We start from the raw sequence: 24,072 nt of genomic DNA on the forward strand, positions 1-24,072 counted from the left end.
GCGAAGGAAGTGTCGGTCGATCGCGAAGGAATGTGCGTAGATCGCGTCACATAAAATAGTAGTAGATGAATCGCACATCTGCACTGACGGTTGTATTTTGATTGACATTCACGGTAGCCAATCTGCAATCCCCCCCCCCCCCCCCCCCCCCCCGCGCTCAACAAATTACGTTCGCCGCCACCCCGGTAGATCTTTCTGACTTGGTCATCTTATAAGTAGCTCGCAAGCTGAAAACTGGGCACCCCTGATCTAGTTGATCACATTCTATGTGCTTGTCTACACACGGAGCAGGATTGGCACTGTGGTGTGCAGATTCCTGGGTCTTGGTGATGGATTCTGGTGAGCAACATATCTCCTTTCTGCTGTTCTGTTCTACTGCTACAGTACAAAGTGCCTCTCTGCAACAGAGTTGGACATTCCAGGTTCAGAAAGTAAAAGTCCTCACCAAGATTTTGCCCAGGCTTCCTGGATTGTGTTGATTCCACTAATTGTACTTGGCTTGCATTAATTAGAAAATCCAGCAAGCTTGAGTAAAATCCTGGGAAGGAGTTTTACTTTCTGATCCTGGAATGTCCACCTCTGCTCTACACATCCCTTCAGCAGTTGTTACTTGAACCCAAACACACACACACACACACACACACACACACACACACACCCTGTTACAGATACCACTCGGCCTGGTTTAACTGTTGTAAACAAAATGTTTCAAAGAAACATTTTATGATAAAAGAAAAAAAGGAATTAAAATAAACTGTATACAAATAAGGATAATAATGTAGGCCTAATATCAAAATAATAATTTTGCAAGTCCAAAGCCCTAATGGGTGGATGATATTGTCATGTGGACATGTGGAATAATGGGTTTGATAACAACGAGTCAGAGTATAAAAGGACTTTGGAAGAAAGCTATAAAGTAAGATTGGCTGTTAACCTCAGCGGTCTGTAGGTGGATTAACGAGGACTGACTGGCTCACTGACTGACTGGAGTAACAGTGGAGGAAGAGCAGTACTAACTTTAAGCATTTCTAAGTATTTCCCGAGCCACAGATGCTAGCAGGAAACTGAACCTCAGTGCAGCTCCTGGCTTCCCCAGAAAACTGTCATTCACACGGACAGCATCACTGTTTGCAGGCAGTTCAAGATCAGTACCGGCAGGTGCGAACAAGTCAGTTCATAGCATCTGCCATTTTACCCTTGAGTTACTGATACGTGGGTGTGACGCACTGAGACAAAAATGCAGGATAAGAATTTAAAAACATTTTGTCTGGGCTTCCATAGTTAACTTGAGATCCGCAAGATCGGGTGGATCTCCAAAGCAGTGATCTATTAAATATAACTTTGTCATGTATGAAATCAGTCAGACATGAAGAAATGATCTGGTCATATACATTATGTGGTCACATACAGTCTTTAACTCTCTGATAGCCTCGCTAAGGGAATAGGCTATTTACCTGAGGGGTATTTACCTGAGGGGTATTTACCTGAGGGGTATTTAACTGAGGGGTATTAACTGAGGGGTATTTAACCATAGTGAGCTCTGCTGTTTGAGGGTCTCTGCACTAGTTGTTGTTTGTGAACTACGGTGCTCATGTTGACATAGTTTACCACTAGAGAGCGACGTGTCAAACTCTCCTGCAGCCCTGAACTCCGCTCTCTCTCCCTCTCCTTCTCTCTTTCTCTCCGTCTCATATAACTGGTCTGTTCATCCTAGTTGGTGTTCTGGTGCTCGGCACGCGCTGCGGACCGCGCGCTCGGTACGGATGGAGCACGCGAAGACAGACGCACCCGTTCGGAACGGGACGTTTCATGTGCCCATGTACGGAGAATTCACGTCCAGGCACAACAGAAAGACCCGGTACGCGTTGAGCTTGACGGAACGAGACCTCACGGTTCAGAAGATCACGTCGTCGTCGCAGGCTGGGCGAGGGAAAGTCGTCTTCAACTTGAGAGACTGTATCGGCTGCCGCGCGCACCGGACCGACGAGCCCGCCGACGTGGCCGCGTGTTTCACCGCTTATTTCTACCCGTTCAAGAAGCGCTGGGCGAGCTCCGGTGTTTCCCGGCAGAGAGTGGAGCAGTGCTTCGAGGTCGCATCCACCCAAGACCCACACTGGAATCTGCAGGAAGCTCAAAGATGGGCTGGAGCCATCAGCGACGGGTCCGTCCGGAACCGGCCGCAGAAAACAGGTGAGCTTCTTCTACTTTGGGCTTTTGGAAATGCAAAGTTGTACAGGCCTGTAATCTAGTTGTTATATACACACACAGTGAGAAACAGCAGGAACTGTTTAGGAAACACGGGCTCAGGTGTGGTGTTCGGTGCCGGTGTAACCTACATGCAGGTAAATAAAAAAGTCATGGGTCCGGTAATGGATATACACTCCACGTAATTACATGGCCAGAAATGCACTTCAATCATAGTACCGAAACCTCTTTCGACTTTTTCAAAGCTTATTCAAAACTTATTCAGGCTCAATACAGTTTCCGATAAACGAGCAGCGATAAAAGCATTCAAACATACTTCATTTCACGTTAAATAAATGGAGCATCTGGTCATACAGCGTCCATTTCCCCCAAATGACCCAAATGGTTCTCTCTCCCTCTTATCATTATAAGTTCTAGTTAGTCTGACGGCAAACTCCAATATTAGTGCCATTCAAAACTGTCTAGTCTCGCAGACGAGGAACACAAAGACACCAAGATCGTACACTCGGCTACCTCGTTTTCTTAATGCCTGTGTAATTCTAGGTCTGTGTAATGCAGTACTAATTCAACCACTCAAACGGAAGAGCAGCATCCACAATCGATTGATTTGGACCCACATAGCACGCAATGAGTTGTCGCAGTCCAAGAAGCACAACAGAGATCTCTAGATGATGCGTTTCATTGTTTTCTATACATTTAAGACACTCTTAAAGCTAACCTTTATGACTGAATTGGAACAAAGTATACACTGTGGGATTCTCGACCTTCAGAAGTGAAGTTGGACATCTATCTGTGAACCTTTGCATGCCCCCATTGCAGAAATGGCATTCAAAAGAAATATCTAACATTATAAGATGACGCTATCATGTAAGAACTGTACAATATTGTCTAGTCTAGAGTCAAAGAACTGCTGTAGTTTCAGTATTTACAGATTTCGCCAAAATAAGCACTTGTGCCAACTAACATCCCAGAAAGTGTCAGTGTAAACATTTTAAGTTTTCAAAAAAGTACTTTGTTTTACTCAGGAGCTGATACCTTATTTTGTCCTCTGCAAGACAATGTAAGACAAGGTCACCTAATATTATATATATATGTGTGACACTCAAATGTTTTCATCATCAATCCTCATGAAATAATGTATAAATGAATTGGACATGGGCGTCTTGGAGACTGAGCGTGGCATATCGCGTAGGTGTTCCCAGGCAGCACCAGACGTCAGTTCTGTGTGTCTGTCATGTGACGTGGTTGACGGCTGGCCTGTGGCCTCACTGTGCCAGATGGCTGGAGGGGTGGCCCCTGCTGTCCAGGTTGGAGACCCCGTGCCTTCACACAGAACATATGTCACCAGACTCCATTCAGCTCAAACACTCAACTCTGAACAACTGATTCCACTTCAAACATTGAACCCAAAAGCAAATTCTCTGTCAAGCTGCTCCGTAGGATGCTACTCTGGTGTCTTTTTTTTGTCACCACAAAATCCACCATCTTGCTAATCTTAATAGTGGCCACGTGAGTGCTCTTTGGATGGAGTCTATAATAATGACGCTGGAGTTGTCATAGTCTGTGTGTGTCTCCCGGCTGTGGGAACCAGACCTAAGATGATGACTCCCCAATCCCAGCCTTCATCACAAGGGTACGCCGAAACGGATCTGTTAACAGTGACACGGGTATAAATTACTCAAGAGAGGGATCACCTGCTATCTCTTTTTATCTGATTATTTTTCCTTCAAACACTCTTTGTGAGCTCAAGGCATGATTTCAATGCATACAAGGATATCTGGTAGTTAATGACCAATTAATGTAAATGACGAACAGCAGTGTACAGCTGATAAAATTAAGTATTTGGTTTTTTTTCTTAAATAAAAAGCACATTCTAATGTAATGGAACTACATGTTGAGACCTCCTGTATTACCTGAATACGTCATGTTGGATTAGGGTCAGCGTGAAACATGGCAACCTTTCAGGACGGAGGCTGCACACCGCTGGGTCTGATGGGTCTGAAATCAAAGTTACAAATAAATAAGGTATTAAATGGCAAGAGCCTCAATTCTCATTGAAATTTAGCAACATTGTGACAATTCCAACAATGATCATAACATTTTAAAGAATCTCTGATCATTTTTTGCAAGATTTGCAGAATTCTTTATTTGCTTTGTTATAATTTTTTATTGTCCTATCAGGACGGACATTACATCAGTTATGTCATTGCGCTCTCTAAAGTAGCGGTGGTGTTTGACATGAGTGTTTTGTCTAGCAGTCCTGATCACTGTGTGTTTATCAATGCGCAGTCGGGGGAGGGGAGGGGGGGGGGGGGGGGGGCTCTGTGTTAGTCGTGCAGCTCTATCACTGCCTGTGACGGCGGGCTGCATCAAACGGCACTGCAGTTCCAACACCAACGTTCAGACACAGTCATACTGTAAATGACATCTCCACATGAAGCGCCACTACACACACATGCGTTTGGTGTGTGTGGTTCTTCCTAATGCTCGTCTAATGCTCGTCTAATGCTCGTCTAATGCTCGTCTAATGCTCGTCTTTCTCCGTAGTAGAAGTGTCCTTGGATCCCTGAGTTTTCTGTCTAGAGTACACCTCCTGTTCTTTAAAAGAGCTTTAGCCAGGGCGTGTGTGTGTGTGTGTGTGTGTGTGTGTGTGTGTGTGTGTGTGTGTGTGTGTGTGTGTGTGTGTGAAGAAACCACTACTTGAGAAGAGTCGAGGTGTGTGTGTGTGTGTGTGTGTGTGAGAAGAAACCACTACTTGAGAAGAGTCGATGTGTGTGTGTGTGTATGTGTGTGTGTGTGTGTGTGTGTGTGTGTGTGTGTGTGTGTGTGTGTGTGTGTGTGTGGGAGAAGAAACCACTACTTGAGAAGAGTCGAGATGTGTCTGCTGATGGAAGTGTGTGTGTGCTACATGCTTTTGTGTTGACTCACTGTGTACACCTCCACTTAAAAACCAGTCAGTCTCTGGAAGGTGTGTCTGTAGATACACCAAAACACACACACACGCACAATGATGTAATGTGTACAGGATCCAGCAGGGCAGACACACACACCCTCATGATAAAATAATTGTGCACTTTCAAAGTGCATTTTACATAATTTTATCAGATCTAAAGTCAAGCGGACATTGGCTCTACAGTTTGTGCCAAATGTTGAGCCAGTCGTGACTCCGAGCCAGAACGGTAGTTAAAATAAGGCGTCATAACTGTCAATGTCTTGCTAGGCAACAGCACTGAGCACAAATGTCTAACAGATCGTCTTGAGCTGTTCTTTATTGTCTGCAAGTCTGGTTTGGCTTTCAGGCTCCAGCGCTCGGGCACCACACTTTAATCACCTGTGAATGAGACGTTCTTCCTCTGGGGAGGAGGCCTTGCAGCCGGGCCGGTCCAGGGGAGGCCGGGTCACTCCAGGAGAGCTGATGGTCTGGGTCATCCGTGTGTGTGTGTGTGTGTGTGTGTGTGTGTGTGTGTGTGTGTGTGTGTGTGAGAGAGAGAGAGAGAGAAAGAGAGAGAATTCCAATCTCTTGGATCAAAGATAATGAATCTTTCATTACCAAATCTTCATCCACTCTAGGGAGCAGAAGCAGAGTATTTGGTGGGTGTGTGTGTGTGTGTGTGTGTGTGTGTGTGTGTGTGTGTGTAGATTACTTCAGCTAATGTGCAGTGTCCTTTGTTTTGGATCAGTAAGTCTGAGAGCAACCCTATTCTCAGTGTGCCTTATAAAACTAAGCAATGAAGCACTGTGAGTCAGCACGTGTGTGTGTGTGTGTGTGTGTGTGTGTGTGTGTGTGTGTGTGTTTCTCAGAGCCATCAACTGCTGTTCTCTGAGCCAGACACTGAAGGACTCTCAGGGATTGTTGTCCTAAACACACTCCACTGCTGTCTGCCAGTACATAGTCCACTTTACACACAAAAATTGTTTATTATCTACACACTTGTTTCACCATAAATTATATGCATGTGCAGTATGTGATAAAGAGACTATACAGTTCATTATCTTGTGTATAACAGTATTATTAATTTTATTATCTGTAACATGCTGTCCAATCAGTTGACTTTGGGAGTGTATCTACATGGTGTAATAAACACACTTGGAATTAAGACAGCAGCTCTCACAGCTGAGGACACATTAAAGTGCGGCTACATTCACACTTTTAGGCACAATGGAAAACTTTGCAGTGTGAACTCTGACCTCCCAGACTCTGGTTTCACAGACTCTGGCTTCATGTTGAACGCAGGTGTGTTGGAGATGCTCGAGGATTTCAGCTCTGCACATTTCCATCAGTAACATCAACACCCAAACGTGATACTCCGCTCATCTGACTTGCTCTCTGTCTCGCTGCCTCTTTTCTGTTTTTATTGTCTCACTGTGACAATAAAACTCATGAGTTGAATCGCGTTTCTACAGTGAAGGCCCCCTCCATGGCAAAAGGCAGAAATCTGACAAAGCAATGACCTTTGGCCCATATTGATCCGCCAAACTGATTAATGTGGAAGGTTCCTGGGTCTGACTGACATTTATGGATGGGTAGATGACACTTCATGAAATAGTGATGCGCTAAGTAACACATGCAACGTGGTTCGTTACTTTGCCATCTTGGGCCACTCACAGCGGGAACACCGTGCAGATGAGATCACGTAGCATCCGGCTGTGATGCTGTGAAGTGATGCGGATTGGATTCAAAGCGGCGCCAGTTACGGCCACAACGGTTCCAAGGTTCACGCGGTTCAAAAGAACCAAAAAAACAAACATGTTCTCCTGGAGTCACATTCAGGTAACTGTAACAGGAAGGTAATGTTTTACCTGCCTAAGGTGACATTACGGAGCATTTTGTGCACGCCAGCGCATGTCCAGGGCTAGTGATTGATAGAGCAGTCTGCGCATGTCTGCACTAGCGACTACATAGAGCAGTTCGTTTACGGCGCACGTTCAGGGCTAGCCACAAAAACTTTCTACAGCCAATCTTCAGTCCCTCTGATTAAAAATGACAACTGCAGTTGTCCTCCAAGTCTGCAGTCTTCACTTAAACGTTTTTGTACATTTTGTAGTGTTGGGGGGGGGGGGGCTTCCTATGGCCTTTTGTACCAAAAGAAGTCTCGAATACTTTTAGAGCAAGAAAAGGACCCAAAAAGCCTTCACAGTCCTTAAAGCCTTCAGGGTAAAAGAAGAACCCTTTAAATCTTCAAGGTGAAATGGTCCCATTGTGAAGAAAGATGTCCATTTGATGTGCTGGGTTTCGGTCCACTGTGTTGCGAAAAGGCTTTAGCTTTGAATCGCATTGTTAAGCTCTCTAATCAGCATGTACATTCAGGTTTACAACAGAACCGTCTGCTGTATATGGAGAAATGCGATTAAATGGTCTATTGATATTAATACAGAAATAACAAAATATTAGTTGTACCTCTACATGGACTTCCTGTCCATGCTGGCTGAGAGGTGGAGAATCGGGTGTAAGCACTGGAGAGCGTGAGGGGTGGAGAGCATTAGGGTGGAGAATGTGAGGGGTGGAGAGCATTAGGGTGGAGAATGTGAGGGGTGGAGAGTCAGGTGTGGATGATGGACCCTTGTGCAACACCCTTGTGCAATGTCAGGAAAACCGCGTTCAACCCTCCACCCCCCTCCATACTTCGTAAATGGCCTAATTCCACATCCTCTCGTCAGTGCTGACGTCATCTCTGCTGTCGCCACAGACTCCGGACGTAGACCTTGTGGGTGTGAGGCAGACAGATAACGGTCATGGTACACCACAAACATCAGGCTGGCGTTAGGACGGGCCCCTGACTCCTCGCAACGCTGACACGCTTGCCCAATGTGTGCGTTCACAACGGCGCGTGTGTAAAGAGGAGTGTTCCTTTTCTGTGAGGAGCACAGCCTCACACAAACGGGCTGCTTGTTCCTGTGCTGCTGAAACGTCAACATTAACCGTGACGTGACTGAGATCGCAGTCTCATAACCGGGTTTGCACGTGGACGGCATCTTTGCAGTAACTTGTTTGTGTTTGCTTCTGTAGCTCAATAAACGCTCATCTCTCTAGGTTCAGTGCAGCATGTTTGATTTCACGAGCACCCCAGCACTGGTTTCTGAATGAACTGGGCTTTGTAATATCATTGGACATTTGTGTAATATAGACTTTTCTCAACAAGCTACTGCTGTTGCATCAACACTTATAACACACACACACACGAAGGCAGAAGGCGTTTTGGGTATGTGGCCCTGTTTCAGCACACATACCCAGGATCGTGATGCTTCTCATGATTGAGGATGGTTCATCTCAACCACTGGGTCTGAGTCACCATGTTTTAATGTTAAAACTGGTGTGGGTTTCGTTGACATTAATATTAACTCGGTTGGTGTTAAAGAGAGAAGACTTAAACAAGATCCAGCAACATCTGTGACTCATCCTCACCTCCTAAGCTCTAAGCTTATCGTTGAGCCTTTAATCTTAAAGCATATAACTTAGACATTTCTGTTTATTAGTCAGTAATTGCAGTAAAACTAATATGTTGGAGTTCATCCAATATGTCTGCGGACAGCCATAGATCCTGTATTAAGAGGTATTAAGAGGTTCGTTTAACACAAGATGGTATAGATAACCGACCTTAATACGAAGAGTGAATAAACTCCAGTGTTATGTGATCTGTGTTAGTCCAAGGCCTTTGTGCAAGCATGCCTTGCTGTTAAACCACAGGAAGCATACCCTGTCTCCTAATATGGGCAACACATTCACTCCATTCATAGCATCTGTGGCCTACTGAGCATGCTCACAACTAGCGGTGTGGTGGCTCAGTTGTGGAGCTCTACTGGGTGGTGGTGGGCCACAGGAGTCGACTCTAGTCACACCGTTCTAGAACTTTCCACAGCTCTTTCCTCAACCAATCAGGAGTGCCATTGTGGTGGTCTTTAAACAATGACCAATGTGGACAGAGCATGATTCTAGAGACACCGAAAAACACAAACACCGAATACTTCGTGAATGTGTGTGTGTGTGTGTGTGTGTGTGTGTGTGTGTGTGTGTGTGTGTGTGTGTGTGAGGAGAAGTTTGGCCTTGTGTACAAAGGTTTTGTGAGGAGGTGATGACTGTATCTCTAACACCAACTTTAATGTAAACACCTGTCGGATGACATGATGATTCTGGCACATGTTTTTATTCGTGTGGGTGTGCACAAGGTCATTGTCCTTTCTTTCCCATCAGGGATTCAAGGTTGTCTATTTTTATGAAATTGAGGTGTGGAGAAATTCCTGGCGATTTTTGCAGGGTAGGTGAAGTCAGACAGCTCATACCTGACAAAAATATTTACATATTTGCCACCCAACCAGTTGGCAAGTGTTAGTTCTACCTCAGAAGTACTTGCAGTACTGAGATTTGCTCTAGTTAAGTACGATAATTTTCATTTCCGTTCACACATCACACCCTTTGCCAAGACACAACAGTGTAGTGGCGCCCCCTTCTGGTCACCACTTTCTTTTCTTTTCTTCTTGTTCTGAGCGTACCATGATGGATACAGCGACTGTTTGGCCAGATGAATGTGAGTTTCAAACCAAAACAGAATGTCCCTCAAGGAAGGTGTGTTGTTGGGCAGGTCCCTAATCATGTCAACATGAGAGCTTCCCCAGTTCCTCCCACTCCACATGCACGCCATGAGAGGCTCTGAGGGTTACAGCTGTAACGCTTACAGCAGACCCTACAACAGTCCAGAAGCTGTTGTCAGTCTGTCTCTCGCTCACAAACACCTTAAGCATGCATTCAGTGTATCTCATCCGGAACAGCATCTGTGTGTGTAATCGGTCAAGAACGATTTATAGTCAGCGCTGTACTCTCCAACACACACACATACATATCCATTCATGTTCACTTTCATTTCTTCCCCTTCTCTCTCTCTCTCTCTCTCTCTCTCTCTCTCTCTCTCTCTCTCTCTCCCTCTCTCTCTCTATGCAGGTGCTCTCTGTAGTGAAGTGCAGAGACCGTGTAAGTTTCTGGTGCTGCTGAATCCTCAGAGTGGTAAAGGGCAGGCCCACATTCTGTTTACCCGACACGTACAGGGGATGCTGCAGGAGGCTGGCGTACCATACACCCTCATCATTACAGGTGTGAACACACACTGCACACACACACACACACACACACACACACACACACACACACCCTCATCATTACAGGTGTGAACACACTGCACACACACACACACGCACACACACCGTCGTCATTACAGGTGTGAACACACACTGCACACACACACACACACACACACACACACACACCCTCATCATTACAGGTGTGAACACACACTGCACGCACACACACACACACACACACCGTCGTCATTACAGGTGTGAACACACACTGCACACACACACACACACACACACACCCTCATCATTACAGGTGTGAACACACACACACACACACACACACCGTCGTCATTACAGGTGTGAACACACACATACACACACACACTACACACACATACACCCTCATCATTACAGGTGTGAACACACACTGCACACACACACACACACACACACACACACCCTCGTCATTACAGGTGTGAACACACACATACACACACACACTACACACACATACACCCTCATCATTACAGGTGTGAACACACACTGCACACACACACACACACCCTCGTCATTACAGGTGTGACCACACACTGCACACACACACACACACCGTCGTCATTACAGGTGTGAACACACACATACACACACACACTACACACACATACACCCTCATCATTACAGGTGTGAACACACACACTGCACACAACACAAACATACACCCTTGTCATTACAGGTGTGAACACACACATACACACAGACACTACACACACACACACTCTCTCTCTCGTCATTACAGGTGGGAACACACACACACTACACACGCACAGACACTACACACACACACACACACACACACACACACACACACCCTCGTCATTACAGGTGTGAACACAAACACACACACACACAGACACTACACACACACAGACATTACACACACACAAACATACCCCCTCATCATTACAGGTGTGAACACACACACAGACACTACACACATACACTACACACACACACCCACAGACATTACACACACACACAGACATTGCACACACATACACACACAGAGACACTACACACACACACACAGACACTACACATATACACACACACACACACTGTTGCTGTTTTCTCCTTACTTATTAGAAATTTGGAAATTTTTGGAATAGTTAGTGACCAGAGCAAATCATCTTCTCTGAAAATGATTTAAACCATTAAACCAGAATGTCTCCAACAATATGATGTGTGTAGCGCAGGATATACACAGGGCCTGCATTCCTTCAACACACACTTACAGGACGTGTGCGTGGGGGAGGGGTCTCATTCCTAGAATACCTGTACCTGTTTTACCTGCTGTCCTGAGTCTGTTTCATTTGTACATTATTCCAATTGTAAACTGAGCTTGCGCACAAATGTTGAACTCTCTCTTTAAGCTTGCAGGTTCTCTGCACAATGATTTGACTTTGGTAGTAAAATTGTCATAGGCCTCAGAAGACACGTGGCAGTTAAAAAACCTTTGATGTTGTTTCCGGCGAGGGCTGGTTATGACATACCCAATGTCACACATCTTTAGGGTTACTGCATGTTAGTCACAGTAGTTCCCATGTATCCAGTTTCACTAATCGATATTGAATAAATAATTCCAGAAAGTAAACGCTGTATCTACGGTATATTTCCACTACTTGCTAGACTGCTGACCCCAATCTTAACTCACACAGCTCTTCACGTGTTCTCTGGATCAGTATAATGGACCTGAACTCTCTAGAACTCATCAAACCCAAAAGCCGCAGTGAATGCGAGTGGCTGTCTGGACCCCCGCGGTCGGTATATACGGAGGGGAATAAACGAACAGGAAGTGGCTCATGATCACTGACGTAACCCCAGAAGTTCATCTCTCCTTCTGACTGACCACCTGACAGAGCCCCACCAGCAGGGTCACGTGGTTATTAATCATTCCAGCACGGACGCTGTGTCTCTAACGATAACAGCGCCGACACACTCATGGTCAGGGGGAGTGTGGCCTCCGTGTCCCTCCTGCCTTTACAGTCAGGATTGCTTTTGCCTAAATAAACTGTTAGTACTAACTGTCAGAATGTTTACCTGCCTTTACAGTTGGTCAGTGGTACTGCTGCATTTACAAATAAAGACTGTCAATGTTCTAATAGTCTTAATAAACAGTCAGTATTCTTCTTTAGTAATTTACAAGCTGTCAGCATTCCTCCTTCCCACTATTCTTTCACTTTACAATCAAAATGACCCTTTACTGTCAGTATTCCATGTGCCTTCATAAACTGTCAGTACTCGTGTTGCCTTTACAGTCAGTATTCCATGTGCCTTCATAATAATAATAATAATAATACATTTTATTTCTATAGCGCTTTTAGAGACCTCAAAGACACTTTACATTAAAATAGTATTCACAGTAACATAAAAGCATAAAACAGACACCATCAACAACAACAACAGTATAATTGCTAGGACTAAGGCCACAAAATCTCAATAAAAATAAAACAATAAAATTACAATTTAAAAGCTAATCGAAACAGATGGGTTTTGAGGAGTGATTTGAAGGTTGGTAGGTCAGAACAGTCGCGTAATTGTTGAGGGAGAGAGTTCCAAAGTGATGGAGCAGCAACAGAAAACGCTCTATCACCCCAGGTCCGATGCTTGGTCCTAGTGCTAATTGACAGGAGATTGGCATTGGAGGAGCGAAGGCAACGGGATGGAGTATGAAAATGTAAAAGATCAGTGAGGTAAGAGGGGGTCTGACCGTGGAGGGTCTTGTGCGTAAGCAGAATCATTTTGTACTGTATGCGTTGGGGGACAGGAAGCCAGTGAAGTTTTTGAAGAACAGGTGTAATGTGGTCATGAGAACGTGTGTGAGTAAGGAGACGGGCAGCTGAGTTTTGAATATACTGAAGTTTTTTGAGGACTTTGTTAGATGAACCATAAAGAATGCTATTACAGTAGTCAATTTTGGATGTAATGAAAGCGTGGATGAGCGTTTCAGCGGCAGAAAAGGAGAGTGAAGGACGGAGACGAGCTATATTTTTGAGATGAAAGAATGCAGTTTTGGTGATGTGATTTATGTGCTGTTCAAAGGTAAGATTACTGTCGAAAATGACGCCAAGATTTCGGATGTTAGATGATGGAAGCAGAGTGTGATTGTCAATGGTAAGCTGAAGTGTATTAGTGGTTGCTGTTAGTGATTTGGGTCCAATGATGATCAGATCGGATTTGTCACAGTTAAACTTGAGAAAGTTAGCTTGCATCCATGATTTTATTTCCGTGAGGCAGCTCATCAGACGGAAGTGGAGGGCCGTGGTGACTGATTTTGAAGAGATGTAAAGCTGGACATCATCAGCATAGCAGTGAAAATGAAAGCCATGCTGACGTATGATATCACCAAGGGGGAGCATGTACAAGATAAACAGAAGGGGACCAAGCACCGAACCTTGGGGCACGCCATAGGATAGTGAAGTGATGGCAGAACTACAATTATTGATGTTAATGAATTGTTTTCTGTCTTCAAGGTATGACCGTAACCAGGAGAGGGCAGTTCCAGTGATGTTAATGGTGGATTTGAGACGAGAAAGCAGAATAGAGTGGCTAATCGTATCAAAGGCTGCAGTGAGGTCAAGGAGGATAAGGATACTGAAGTAACCGGAGTCAGAGGAAAGCAGAAGGTCATTTGTAACTTTAAGAAGAGCGGTCTCAGTACTGTGCTGGGGACGGAACCCCGACTGAAACGTTTCAAACAGGTTATTAGAAGTCAGATGTTCTTTGAGCTGGGAAGCAACAACACGTTCCAGTATTTTTGACAAGAATGGGAGGTTTGAAATAGGCCGGAAATTGTTCATTTTGTCAGTATCAAGTCCAGGTTTATTGAGTATGGGGATGACAGCAGCCAATTTGAGTGAATGTGGGACTGAACCAGAATAATCATATACTGTCAGTACTCGTGTTGCCTTTACAGTCAGTATTCCATGTGCCTTCATAAACTGTCAGTACTTGTGTTGACTTTACAGTCAGTATTCCATGTGCCTTCATAAACTGTCAGTACTCGTGTTGCCTTTACTGTCAGTATTCTATGTGCCTTGATAAACAGTCAGTGCTCGTGTTGCCTTTACAGTCAGTATTCCATGTGCCTTCATAAACTGTCAGTACTCGTGTTGCCTTTACAGTCAGTATTCCATGTGCCTTGATAAACAGTCAGTGCTCGTGTTGCCTTTACAGTCAGTATTCTATGTGCCTTGATAAACAGTCAGTGCTCGTGTTGCCTTTACAGTCAGTATTCCATGTGCCTTCATAAACTGTCAGTACTCGTGTTGCCTTTACTGTCAGAATTCTATGTGCCTTGATAAACAGTCAGTGCTCGTGTTGCCTTTACAGTCAGTATTCCATGTGCCTTTATAAACTGTCAGTACTCGTGTTGCCTTTACAGTCAGTATTCCATGTGCCTTGATAAACAGTCAGTACTTGTGTTGACTTTACAGTCAGTATTCCATGTGCCTTCATAAACTGTCAATACTCGTGTTGCCTTTACAGTCAGTATTCCATGTGCCTTTATAAAATGTCAGTACTCGTGTTGCCTTTACAGTCAGTATTCCATGTGCCTTGATAAACAGTCAGTACTTGTGTTGACTTTACAGTCAGTATTCCATGTGCCTTCATAAACTGTCAGTACTCGTGTTGCCTTTACAGTCAGTATTCCATGTGCCTTCATAAACTGTCAGTACTCGTGTTGCCTTTACAGTCAGTATTCCATGTGCCTTTGTCTTCCAGTTCACACTCGCCCTCAGCAGCACATCCACTGAAGCATCTCTGCATAATAGGAGTCTGAGTGCACCCGCTCATTACACGGCAGGCAATAAAACTTGAGTGAGATGGACCGCCTTCTGGCTTAGAGAGACCACACACACACTCACACCACACACACAAACCCACACACACTGTGCTGTCTCCCTATTTCTCGCATGACTCTTTTTCCGTTGCTCACCCCAACAGACAGACAGACACACGCGCACACACACACGCGCGCACACACACACGCACATGCAGTGCAAATGTGCTAAGAATGTGCTGGCGCTGCATTGAAAATGTGGCGACGTGTCACACTGTCCTTGTGCTCGGCTGGGTTGTGTCAGAACTGCCCTGGTGAGACTGTATTGCATTCTGAGACGTCCTGTGTCACACAATGCAGTGCGGCAACAATAACCCAGGAGACTCCTTTACACTAGAGATAAAGGCTCAAACACTGAGAAACCGCATGGTGAACTTTGTGTGTGTGGGTGTGTGTGTGTCTTTGTGTGTGTGTGCGTGTGTTGGGGTCCAGTTGCAGAAGTTGCAATAGTAAATCTCAAATTTCTCTCCTGTCTGTTTTGCTGACATACAGATGAATACATTTACGGTAGAGGACAGGAATGGCAAAAGAAAGAGAGAGAGAGAGAGAGAGACAGAGAGAGAGACATTGGGAGACTGCAGTGGACACAGTACACTCAGCCAGCACTCACACACCTTACAGACCCCTCACAGTCCCCAGGTGTCCTACAGACAGTCCCCAGGTGTCCTACAGACAGTCCCCAGGTGTCCTACAGACAGTCCCCAGGTGTCCCCTCTTAAACACCCCACCTTAAATGAAAACAGCAGGACTAATGCTGTATTAGCGGTGGGTGTTATTATCCCGGCCAGTGATGACAGTGTTAATCACTCAGTTTTTTTTCCAAGGCTCATGCCTCGGGAACTATCGGCACAGTGAAAGGGCACCTCACTGCTCACTAAGCAAACAGAAGCTCTAATGTATGACTGCGACATTTTGGCCCAGTGAGTCTTTGTTCATGTTCCAGCCGAGTACAGCTGGAACCTTCATGACCACCGGCAAACGTGTGCCCAGGCCGGAAGACATTTTAATCTGACTGAAATCGCATATGGAGGGACTTTACATCATCACAAACTATCAAGCACACGTTTGGTTACCACCATGTTCATTGGTTATTTTATCACTGTATATGTTTCTTGATTGTTTTGAATCATCTTTAGTTCTGTTAATCCTTCAGGGCAAAATGTCCTAATTATTTTATATAGCTACAAATAGCTTCTTTAGAAAACAGTCACATTAGATTCAACTGGATGTACCTTCCTAACCTCCTACGTGAACTGGTTTTGAACTAGAACCATGAAGAACCATCTAAGGTGACCTGCATCAGCACTCGGACTTCACATAAAGTGGCCATATATGTATAAGGTGTCTTACCAAGGAGCTTCTGCTGAGGGCAGAATGTGGTGGCCATGACGAAGGTCTTGTGCGTTCCTCTCTCCTTCACAATCTCAGACGGTGATACGAGACCCTCCACATCAGTGGTGTCATCCTGGGAGAAAACAAATGCTTCCAAAAAACACAAAAGCTACTGTCTCAGGAGCGTGGTGGTCGTCTAGGAGCTCAGCACTAGATAAGACTCCAACGTGCACCTTTTAAAGGTCCCTTTATGTCTTGTTTAAAGGCAGAACTCTACACCTTATTTTATGGGTGGTGCTTTACATCTTGAACTACATCCTCAGCTCTTCCTCCACCTTGCATTGCTCCATCACCTGGTCTGCAGCCCGGGCTCTGCATACGGAAATGTGGTGTGACGGGACTGACAAAGTTCACATCGATCCCTCCCAGGATAGGGCTGTGGAGGGAGGGTGTTGGTGGGGGGTGCATCGCTCCCAGCGGTAAAATACAGCCATCCCTGCTGGCGAGATTGCACAGATGAGGCCAGTTGAAAACAGATCAAGGTTTGTGCAAGGCTGCAGAAGAGATGCCTCAATCTCAGAACAAATCAAAACAAATCAACACTGACGTTTACATTTACTTTCACGAGGGTCACACAGTGCCCTCGTGGGACACAGCGCCTGCGGTGTCTGTTAAACCCTCTCACACCTGAAGAAGCTCATCAAGTGATGATCAATCCCTTCAGAAGGAGGTTCAGCCCTGACCGCTCAGGGAAATGCACACAGCAGCTAAGAAACACTGCTAAGTGTTTCTTCCAAAGTGCCCCTATGCATTCATCCAAGGCTATGGCTATTTAACTGGGGGTAGTAATCATTTTTATTGGTTTAGATAGATAATTCTATTCGTCTGCTTATATGAAATGAAGTAAAAATGTCAATGTAAGGTAACATAATCCTCATGGTGATCACTACTGAGGGGTGTTGAGCATGTACCACACCAGGGTTTGATCTGATGACGCTAGCCGTGGGACGCTAGCCGTGGGACGCTAGCTATTTGCCGATGCCCATTCCCATGTATTGCACCGCCCACACACATTGTCGGGCAGGCGTGCGGGAGGAATACATTATCTCTTGAAATAAACATTTTTTTAATGGTATATACAACATTTAGCAAAAATAGAATGGCACAAAATAAACCAGACATAGCAAGACTATTTTGGTGCACTTTGGCTGTCTATGGGGGCCGAGTGATGTCATCTGTTGAAAAACTGCTGATGTAGAGAGTTATAATAGAACAGGGATTATTTTAAGCACCACAAACAGACTATTTTGGTAATATTTACAAAATAATAGAAATAACAAACAACGATCTTTTGCTTCCCAAACCAGCAAAACTACAGTACAAATGAACATGGAAGCATTTATTTTATTTTTGATCGTCTGATCATAAAAGCCGTCATGTGTGACTGGATTTAGCATCAGTGAATAGAATTGTCAATAAAGAGAAAAAATCTCATTTGGCAACCCTGGAGACCGGCAGATAGCTCCCCCTGCTGGTGTCTTTGGTTCTGATCACCCGTCCTAGATTCCCCCTGATGTGTGCATGTCAGTGTTTTCCTGTATCTTGTATTCCTATATCTCAGATGAGGACAGTTGTACCTGTTGTGATCGACACGTTTTATGTCCCCCTTCTAATGCCGCCTTGTCTTGTGTTCCAGAGCGTCAGAACCATGCGCGGGAACTGGTGCGGGAGGCGGATCTGTCCCAGTGGGACGCCCTGGTCATCATGTCTGGAGATGGACTGCTGTTTGAGGTCAGCTCGCTGCCGATCTCTGAGCCCAGTGCAGAGTGAACCTCGGAAGTGTTCAGAAGCTCGACAGAACAAAACAAAGTCAATGTCCCACCACAAGAGTGTGAAATAAACAGCTAGAACAGTGGTTCCCAAAGTGGGGGGCGCGCCCCCTAGGTGGGGCGCGGAGCTATTGCAGGGGGGGCGCGGAGCTTGAAAGTAAAACGTGCACATGTAGGGATGCACCGATTCCGATATTAATATCTGAAAAAATTCTAGATCGGGTATCGGTGACAATGTGACCGATCCATAAAAACAGATCTATTCAGTCTAGTTCTATGCTTATATTGCTTGCTTTTCGGAGTTAGTTCAACCTTAATACTCGTGCTGGTGGTATTCCACTTAGTCCGTTTATTTGCTGGTTGACCAAAATAAACCTGGGCTCCAGCAATACTTCACTGTTCATGCATGAACTGGTGAGTTGTCCAAATCTCATTTAATGCGTTACTTACAGAAATGAAATAAAGAGCAGTGGTCTGACTCGGCAGAAAGCTAAAAAAACAACAATATTCCATACGCGCACGCAACTCGCTCCCTTAAAGAGACAGTACACATATTTCTGGCCGTTACATGCTTTGTGCTCTGCGTGATGTCTGCGCTTGCAAACTAGCCGCATATGTATTGCTGTTTCTTATATTTCATCTCCTTATTTATTTTAAATTATATTTAGAATTCTTGAACCATTTAAAAGGTTTCTTGCAGTTTATTTTTTTCATGTTTGACCAAAGTTGTGAACCTATTGTTTTTGTAAGTTTTCAACACATCCCTAGTCAATATGGGGGGGGGGGTGTAGGGGGGGCGCAAAAATATTCTCATCTACTAAAGGGGGGCACGGCAGAAAAAGTTTGGGAACCACTGAGCTAGAACATGACCAGCACAAACTGAACACTTTTAATATTCACAGAACGAGCAAAACTTGGGCTTTGTAATATCGTAAGATTTAATTGTATTTGGCTGATGAACCCGCAGTAGGATTAGCATGTTAGCAAGCACAGTCGGAGGCATCAGATTACAAAATGCATAGAAGTGTTCAAATGGCACCTTAAGAAATTTGATGCCCCTCAGTGCACCCGTTAGCCTGTCGTCTAGCGCCACGTGTGTCTGTGCTCAGGTGGTGAATGGCCTCATGGAGAGAGGGGACTGGGAGCAGGCCATACGCACTCCACTGGGGGTCCTTCCTGGGGGGTCAGGGAACGCACTAGCTGCCTCCATACACCACTACGCTGGGTAAGACTCACTCTTCTCACTGTGGGGGGGCCTGCAGAAAGATGAGGGCAAAATAAGCACACACACACACACACACACAAGCATGTGATACAGTATTGAGGCCATCGGGATGGACAATAATCATGTCATTATCGCTCATTTTTGTTTTGGTTCTGTGCATGTGTTTTGCTCTTATGCCAAGGCAGCAGTGTTCAGGAGTGCTCAGTAGTGTTCAATAGTAGTCAGTGGAACCATGCCTAGAGGGTGGTGACCAAGAGCAGGCCCAGCCCCCTGTGGTGTGGGAGGGGCTAGCTCCAGCCATACACATAGCTGGATTTAGTTATCATAGCAAGGGCTTGTTCTCAGTGCCTGACACTGCATTTCACTACAAACGTGTTTAAAGCTTTGAGATACAGTATAAATAATGTAAGATTACAACACATTTATGTCTCACAGTGCTGCTAACTGATATTTGGAAGAAATTCAATGACTGCATGTAATGTTCACAGTAGCCTTATCTCTTTGTTTCTGAAAGTTAATATTTTAATGGCTCCTTTCCCCTATGTTTTTTCTCAGGCTTCAGCCGGTGACCAGTGAGGAGCTTCTGGTGAGCTGTGGCTTCACGTTGTGTAAAAGCTTTGTGTGGCGCATGGACCTGACCTCGGTCCACATGGCGTCCGGCCTCAAGATGTTCTCCTTCCTGTCGCTCGCCTGGGGCTTTGTGGCAGACGTGGACATCGAGAGTGAGAAGTACCGCCGTGTGGGGCCGGCTCGGTTCACCCTGGGGACGCTCATTCGTCTCACCTCGTTAAGGGTGTACCGAGGAAAACTCTCATACCTGCTTGCCGAGGACCCCCGGGGGCCGTCGAACACGTCTGTCCAGAACTCGTCGACCCCGGTGCGGCCCACCGTCCACCGCGATCCGTCCGCTCGGAATCAGCCGTTTCGCAATTCGTGCAACTCCAACAACGCGCTCAACCCCAAACGGAGTAGCGAATCGCCCGCCTCCGTCCTTGGGCCCCCGGACTCGCTCCTGGTGCCGTTGGACCAGCCCGTGCCTGCACACTGGACCGTGGTGCCCGACGAGGCCTTCGTGCTGGTGCTGGCGGTGTACCAGTCGCACCTCGCCGAGGATCTGCTCGCCGCACCGGCGTCTCGGCTGGAGGACGGTGTCATCCACCTGATGTACGTCAAAGCGGGCATTTCGCGCGCCGCCTTGCTGCGCCTCTTCCTGGCCATGGAGAAGGGCACTCACCTGGGCACCAGCTGCCCACACGTGGAGTACGTCAAGGTACGGGCGCTACGGCTGGAGCCCCTCTCGCCCAAAGGCACCATCACCATAGACGGGGAGCTGGTGGAGTACGGGCCCGTCCAGGCGCAGATACACTGCAGCCTAGCGAGACTCATTGCTGGCTAAGATTCTCCATAGTTCTCATGCAGTAGCTCAGTCAAAGGTGCTAATGTGGCTAACAGTTGGGGAACGCTAGCAGGGGAGTTCGCATTAAAAGGAAAGCAGCTAGCTGCTACATTTAGCACTTTGCCAGTCTTTATTTGACCATGGAGAGCAATCGTACTGCTTCTATTGGATTAACCCAGTATGAAGGAATATGAGTTCGAGACTGAACTCATGTGACACATCTTTTATTTTTCTTATTCACTTAACTGGATGCACTGAAACTGTTTCTTCAACCAAAAACTGCTAGTATGAAGAACTAAAATGACTTTTTTTGGTAATAACCTCATTTTCATAATACTTGACCTCAGTAAGTTTGATTCATTGTTATCAACCTATTAGCACTTTTGGGTGATGCGTTCCTTGGAGTTTTGACTGGAGCCAGGACCACACGAAGTTGGTATGAGAACTTCTGAAAGCAATTATTCCTGCCTTGTGAACGATGTCTGCTGCTGCTTTTGAAAGTTCTACGGACAGCAGTGGCAAATCTCTGCACCAGGTTGAAAAGAGTTTTATTTTTCTAGACACCCGAGGCTCGTCTCCACTGCTGTTTCATACATCAAGACGTCACAGGTCACCATGACCCGTCACAATGACCCGTGTCTCAACGGAGCAGGGACGTCCTGCACAGACACCTCGCGCCACAGAAAAGCTGCTTCCTCGTCTCTGTCCTGGTGGACGAGGTCTCACTCATTATACCTCGGCTTCCCGATGATGGTTGTGAAGAAGGACGGCTTTCAGGAGAGGACACTGATCACACACCGAGCCTTTATGTACACACAATCGGGTTCGTTTTTCACATGCACAGTACGTGTTGAAATTGTAACTGCTGACTAAACAATGACTTAAACACGCATACCTGACACAATCATTTTGACAAATGGATCATATGCTAATAAGCAAATGATCAAACCACGAAAATTCAAATCAGCAAATGATCAAACCACAAAAATTCTAATTCAGGTAAATATCATTTCCCAGTGTTCTTTCTGACGTCGTGGTTCCATAAAAATATCAAGAAATAGTGAGTGCTGCCTAACAGATCCAGGTAGGACTATGAGGAATTTATTTATCAGGAAAGGTGCTGTTCTTTTCTGCTAGCTCAGTCTCGGCACTCTGCGTGATCATTGAGCCGCAGTATTGCTCCGTGTAGCGTAGCGTCTCCGTTGAGAAGGTCTGAGACCATATAAGCAGACTGTCCCAGAGGAGCAGACGAGGGACCAACGTTCAGCACACGACTCACAGACGGCTAATGGGTCCACAGATCCGTGTCCCCTGGTACTAAAGAACTGCATCCACTATCCACTATATATAAATCACTGTCCCCCAGAAGGCGTATGTAGGAGCTTTCTTTCTCTCTCACACACACACACACACACACACACATCCTTACCCTTTGCACTGCAGTAATTCATATAAACACACACCACCCCTTGCTCATTTCCGTGGCTTGCAGACAGTCGGACAGCAGATTCAGATTGAGAATATCACAATTAACACTGGACAGGAATATGCATCACAGGCTGGCTGTACCGCTGCCTGTGGGGGGGGGGGGGGGGGGGGGGGTGGGTCCTCGGCCAAGGAGACATAAAGCTTTTCTTCTGCCTGAAACACACAAAGTGTAAATGAAACCCACGGCTGTGTTAGCAGCTGGCTGACCTGCGCGGAGATTGTGGGGGAGGGGTTATGGGGGGAGGGGTTTGGGGGAGGGGGCGGGCCTGTTTACTCACTTAGCTACGTTAAGTGAGCTGGGCCAGTCGTCGCTGACATTAGGAGGTTAGCATGCAGGGGAACTGGGGGAACCTCGATCCGGACCCACCGTTGTCTATTTTGGGACCAGAACAGAACACTGGACCCAGAAGAGCAGCCACACACACCGAGAATGGTCCTGTTTTTTGATCTCTGGTGTGATTGACCAGATCTGACCTCAGCTCATTCCTTTGACAACAGAGAGCGAATGAGCGAAGGTCCTTTTCTTTTTGTTTTTAAATTATGAAATTTTTGATGCTATTACACAGTTCTGTGTCATAGCTTCTTTTTTTTTTTTTAAAGATAACTGGAGCCCTCAGACGTGTGTCATTCCACTTACGTGTGTGTGATGGTTTTCCTGGAAGGTCCAGGGTGGTTGTGAATCACAGTAGAATATTCCAGAATAGAATATAATAAAAATAATATTTATTAATGGCGTGTTGTTTATATTAGCCTGTCACTGAATTATAATGAATGACCAAAACAAACATTTTACTGTAGTAGATAATTTGCACAAAAATGCACCTTTAAAAGATGTACTGTATTATGTTTAATTACCATTTTCAATTATATCCTCCGTTTGACCTCATCTATTTTCCCCTAATATTTTTTATTTCTCAAACCACAAATGGACAATTTGAGAAATCAGTCCTTTTTATTTATTTATATCGTTTTGGGGACGGGTTTGCCTGGTGTAGACACAGTCTCACTGAGGCCCTGTTGTGGAATTAAGTCACAGATCTAGACATATTGATTTATTGTGATTTATTGTTATTGGCTTACATTGTTAATCTACGTTAACCAGCAACACTGACCAGTGTATGTGTAAGGCACCTCATCCTCAATGATTTTAAAGAAACTGGGTCAGTGTTGTATACGTGGGGTCTCTAACCTAGTGCATTGTGATGTCAAACCTCTAACACAAAGCCTATTCGTGAAGCCCCACGCTTGATCCGGACAACTGTGAAATATTTTATATGTACTGTCTGTACTGTCTTTGAGGCCCAAGTGAAGGTTTGTGGCCAACAGGGGTTGATGTAGCAGCAACATCTAACACAGAACACGCCACGGATTCTCTAAAACCATGAATGCTGACACATGCAACCTGAAGTTATTTTACCACAGACATCAGTAAACCTAGACCATTAATTTCAATAGCAGCTACTCTACAGTGTACATTTAGTCTCCACACCAGTACACCTTATTGTTTGCGCATTCCTCCTCCACCGAATAGCTTTAAAAACAGCTATGCAAACATTTTGTTCATTTGGTCAAAAAGGCCACTTTGTGGACAAATGTGGCAACAGCGACCCCTAGTTGTGAAAATTCAATA

General features: G+C 45.4%; 1 protein-coding gene across 2 annotated transcripts; it reads left to right on the forward strand.

Moving 5' to 3' along the window:
* Positions 1-234: 234 nt before the first annotated feature.
* On the forward strand, positions 235-22,522 carry LOC143522131 (sphingosine kinase 1-like). Of its 2 annotated transcripts, XR_013132924.1 has the most exons (7): positions 235-339; positions 1,715-2,190; positions 10,139-10,288; positions 18,201-18,295; positions 19,443-19,558; positions 20,114-21,390; positions 21,515-22,522. XR_013132924.1 is itself a non-coding variant. In XM_077015862.1 (6 exons), the coding sequence occupies exons 2-6, from the start codon at positions 1,764-1,766 to the stop codon at positions 20,952-20,954; spliced, it is 1,629 nt and encodes a 542-aa protein (XP_076871977.1). In that variant the 5' UTR covers positions 235-339; positions 1,715-1,763; the 3' UTR covers positions 20,955-22,522. The 2 variants fall into 2 exon arrangements, 1 of the variants encoding a protein (XP_076871977.1); XM_077015862.1 differs by having other exon boundaries at positions 20,114-22,522.
* Positions 22,523-24,072: the final 1,550 nt, after the last annotated feature.

Source organism: Brachyhypopomus gauderio, chromosome 8 (assembly GCF_052324685.1).
Source record: "Brachyhypopomus gauderio isolate BG-103 chromosome 8, BGAUD_0.2, whole genome shotgun sequence".
Classification (NCBI taxonomy): domain Eukaryota; kingdom Metazoa; phylum Chordata; class Actinopteri; order Gymnotiformes; family Hypopomidae; genus Brachyhypopomus; species Brachyhypopomus gauderio.